The sequence below is a fragment of the Poromitra crassiceps genome (genome assembly GCF_964638095.1).
Source record: "Poromitra crassiceps genome assembly, chromosome: 3".
Classification (NCBI taxonomy): Eukaryota; Metazoa; Chordata; class Actinopteri; order Beryciformes; family Melamphaidae; genus Poromitra; species Poromitra crassiceps.
Genome location: NC_139625.1, coordinates 7,879,309 through 7,884,308, shown reverse-complemented (window position 1 = coordinate 7,884,308; position 5,000 = coordinate 7,879,309). Strand labels below are relative to the sequence as shown.

General features: G+C 46.0%; 1 protein-coding gene across 1 annotated transcript in view; it reads left to right on the top strand.

The window, feature by feature from the left end:
* Positions 1 to 5,000, top strand: part of runx1 (RUNX family transcription factor 1) — a gene marked incomplete at both ends in the record, with an annotated part of 73,030 nt that overhangs the window by 23,814 nt on the left and 44,216 nt on the right. Inside the window, one exon of the mRNA XM_083632678.1 lies at positions 4,405 to 4,561. Within this exon, the coding sequence (XP_083488804.1) occupies positions 4,405 to 4,561 (157 nt within the window). The remainder of the gene's footprint in view (positions 1 to 4,404; positions 4,562 to 5,000) is intronic.

Sequence of the window (5,000 nt, the reverse complement as noted above, 5' to 3'; positions counted from 1 at the left end):
CAAACAAGATGTTGGCAAGATGAAAAAGAGACCAACACGTGCCAACACATTCTATCAATACACGATGTACATGTTTGCATCACACATTTGTGTCACATATACATACCTGCTGAGTCAGCGCTGGAGAAAGTAATGCAGTCATTTGAAGTTACATGGATTTGTTGCTGTAATATAATTACTGCTTTGGAAATTGTATTCAGTTACACTACTCGTTACTGGGGAAAAGCATGCGCGCACACACACACACACACACACATGCACAAGCACACACACACGCACGCACATACACACACATGTGCAAGCACGCACGCACACACACACACACACACAAGCACACACACACACAAGCACATACGCGTGCGCACGCACACACATGCGGAAGCACGCGTGCACACACACACACACACACACACATGCACAAGCACACATGCACGGACGCACGCACATACACACACATGTGCAAGCACGCACGCACGCACACACACACAAGCATGCACACACACACACACAAGCACACACACACACACACAAGCACACACAAGCACATACGCGTGCGCACGCACACACATGCGCAAGCACGCACGCACACACACACACACACACACACACAAGCACATACGCGTGCGCACGCACACACGCACGCACACGGGCAGACAGAGAGACACTTGCAGCAATGGAGCATGAAACCAGCCCAGCAGAATAAACAAGACAAAGGAAGCAATTATGAAGCTCTCAGACCAACAGTGTGTGTGTGTGTGTGTGTGTGTGTGTGTGTGTGTGTCTGTGTGCGCGTGCGCGTGTGCGTGCGTGCGTGCTTGTGTGTGTGTGTGCGTGCATGTTTGCGCATGTGTGTGTGTGTGCATGCGTGTGCATGCGTGCTTGCGTGTGTGCACGTATGTGTGCGTGCGTGCGTGTGCGTGCTTGCGCGTGTGTGTATGTGTGTGTGTGTGTGTGTGTGTGTGTGTGTCCTTACATGCTCCCGTAGTTCTTGAATGTAAACACTTTCCAGGCCGAGACCCATATTTCCAAACCAAGCAAGTGACACCTCCTTTATTAGCAAGGAGAGAATTTGTCCAATCATGTTCCACTGAAGGCCTGATCCTTATTACCGATTGGTTGGTGGATAAGCTGAGCATAAACAGCAGTCAGTGATAGTTTTTACCAATATGTTGAGGCAGTTTTTATTGTAAATCTTTGAGGCCATTTACACTTGGCACTAACATGCGTTTTCTGTGATCAGATTGCAATCAGATAGTGCTTGACCACATTAACCTGATTGCATTTACACCTAACATGTGTTTCCAGTGTCCACAATGAGATCTGATTGTGATCTGTTCAGGCAAGCTGCATAGAGTAGAGCAGCAGATAAACACTGGTGACTGTTGCTGTATGTGGTTTGAGAGGACCCATTGCATTTACACTTGTGTTCAATGTGGTCACAATACATCCCTGACCACCTCCGGAGGTGGTTTGGGTCAGATCGTAATCTGTCCTCAATGTGTCTTGGGGGCGTTGACACCTGTACTTTCAAGTGGTCAAGCCCTATCTGATTGCAATCTGATCACAGAAAATGCAGCTAGTGCCAGGTGTAAATGGCCTCTTAGTGTTAGCCCGATAAATAGGTCAAATTTTAAATAAACAAAACGTGTCCTTTTATTAAAACTTTATTCAAACTGAATGATGCGCTCAGTGACGCCCCAAGCAATTATAAAATGACAGGTTTAGGATCATTAAATACTACAAACTAAGCTTGTCCACCATGCAACTTTCAGGGCGATTTTCTCTGACTGTTGCTTTTAGGAGTACCAAGGTTCAACTAAGCATCGTCTTCTGCAATCTATGACATCATCACTTGAAAGCTTGCAAGCTGCACTTTCATAAGCTGTTAAAGAAAATTAAAAACGTCCTTGACATACTTGTTAGGCAAAACACCATGGGCCTGTCATATTTGTCTGTGCTGATCTAAGGTCAGACTGAGATCCACAAAACATTCTCATCCTTCCTATACCATCTGATCCAAGGTCAGAATGAGATCCACAAAACATTCTCATCCGTCCTACCATCTGATCTGAGGTCAGACTGAGATTCACAAAACATTCTCATCCTTCCTACCATCTGATCTGAGGTCAGACTGAGATTCACAAAACATTCTCATCCTTCCTACCATCTGATCTGAGGTCAGACTGAGAGCCACAAAACATTCTCATCCTTCCTATACCATCTGATCCGAGGTCAGACTCAGATCCACAAAACATTCTCATCCTTCCTACCATCTGATCCGAGGTCAGACTGAGATCCACAAAACATTCTCATCCTTCCTACCATCTGATCCGAGGTCAGCCTGAGATCCACAAAACATTCTCATCCGTCCTACCATCTGATCTGAGGTCAGACTGAGATTCACAAAACATTCTCATCCTTCCTACCATCTGATCTGAGGTCAGACTGAGATTCACAAAACATTCTCATCCTTCCTACCATCTGATCTGAGGTCAGACTGAGAGCCACAAAACATTCTCATCCTTCCTATACCATCTGATCCGAGGTCAGACTGAGATCCACAAAACATTCTCATCCTTCCTACCATCTGATCCGAGGTCAGACTGAGATCCACAAAACATTCTCATCCTTCCTACCATCTGATCCGAGGTCAGACTGAGATTCACAAAACATTCTCATCCTTCCTACCATCTGATCCGAGGTCAGACTGAGATTCACAAAACATTCTCATCCTTCCTACCGTCTGATCTGAGGTCAGACTGAGATTCACAAAACATTCTCATCCTTCCTACCATCTGATCCGAGGTCAGACTGAGATTCACAAAACATTCTCATCCTTCCTATACCATCTGATCCGAGGTCAGACTGAGATCCACAAAACATTCTCATCCGTCCTACCATCTGATCTGAGGTCAGACTGAGATCCACAAAACATTCTCATTCTTCTTACCATCTGATCTGAGGTCAGACTGAGAGCCACAAAACATTCTCATCCTTCCTACCATCTGATCTGAGGTCAGACTGAGATCCACAAAACATTCTCATCCTTCCTACCGTCTGATCTGAGGTCAGACTGAGAGCCACAAAACATTCTCATCCTTCTTACCATCTGATCTGAGGTCAGACTGAGATCCACAAAACATTCTCATCCTTCCTACCGTCTGATCTGAGGTCAGACTGAGAGCCACAAAACATTCTCATCCTTCCTATACCATCTGATCCGAGGTCAGACTGAGATCCACAAAACATTCTCATCCGTCCTACCATCTGATCTGATTCTCATCCTTCCTACCATCTCAGTCGAGAAAACAAAAATGCTCCCCTTGTCAAAGGTGTAGAAGGTGTCCCCTGTGTCAGGCTGTGTCAGGCTGTGTCAGGCTGTGTCAGGCTGTGGCCGTTTAGTTGAACCAAGGGTTAAAAGTGAAACAGCCACATAGTATAATGTGAGCTAATTTGCACGTTGATGCTTTGGTGTGATTAGCGTTAGTATGGAAATCTGGCTCCCTCTATTTGCTTAGCTGTGCAGGAGGAGAGTGCTCTCTAGTTCGTTGAGATCCACACATCTCCCATTTAAAACGGTTTCATTTGAGAGCGTTGAACCTGACAAATCAACGGTTGGTTAAAATGATACGCCAACTTTTTGGGCGTTTCGCCCATTTGCCACATCGCCCATACAAAACCAAGATACACAATGCCTTTCCCGTCACACAATTGGACGAAATGGTACAGCCGTTGAAAGTCACCAAAAACACACATTTCTAACAGCGCCAAAAAGGTCAATGTACATGTTGTGACTCGGGTACTCACCACGAGATGAAATATGAATGCAAAATGCCGAGAAACACTTTTTTTTTTAAAGGTAAATAGATAGCCGGAACTATTTCTAAACATGGTCGCTACTAGGCGTACAGCGCATGTGCTATGTACAGCGGAAGCGCTGTGTACAGGCAAACAAGGAAGTAACTCCTGTGTGTGCGGGGATTTACTACGAAAATGACGTTTCACGTAACTATGGATTAAGGGTATGTGTCCTGGTGACTGCAGTAGCGCCTCCTCTGGTCTGTTGGGGGGTCTGTTTGGGGGGGGGGAGGGGAACTGGGAGGGGAACTGCGGGCAATAGCGTTATCCTACATCCTGCCGGGGAAACACCTCGCTGTCGGGTGAAAAGAAGCAGCTGGCAACTGCACTTGTGGAGGAAGCATGTGCTAGTCTACAACTCTCCCCAGATTAGCAGGGGGGTGGAGCAACGACCAGGACAGCAGTGGATTTGGTCAAGTACAATTGGGGAGAAAACGGGGGGCAAATCAGAAAGAAGACACACACAAAAATCATACTTCTAAACCTGTATTAGCTACAGACCATTATGTTAATTTGCGTTCCGTTCCTTCCCTCGCTGGCTGCTAGGTGGTTGGCCTGGGCGACGTCCCGGACGGTACCTTGGTGACGGTGATGGCGGGAAACGATGAGAACTATTCAGCCGAGCTGCGGAACGCCACGGCCGCCATCAAGAACCAGGTGGCCCGTTTCAACGACCTGCGCTTTGTGGGCCGTAGTGGACGAGGTACACACACACACACACGCACACACACACACACGCACGCACACACACACACACACACACACACACACACACACACACACTGAATACTATTTAAAGTTTGATTTTTTTGCGACAAATATCAGCAGTCGGTTATTGTTTTTCTTGATTTTTGCATCTCCTTTGGTGAGGATACTTGAGATCTTCTGTCACTTAGCTGGTAAAATGTAAAGATTTTGAATATCGGCACAAGTAGCTATCAGCACTATCACCAGAATAAAATGTCGGAATTTTACGCTTAAGTAATCCTACAATCTCAACGGAGATTTGAGACAAAACGGCGGTTCATTTGAAAACCTCGCCACCTTTCCAAAGTTAAGCTCAAATAACTTTGACAACGTTGGTTATGTTTAGGCAAGTAAAACAGCTTGGTTAAGGTTCTGGTTTGTGTTAAGCTTAAATA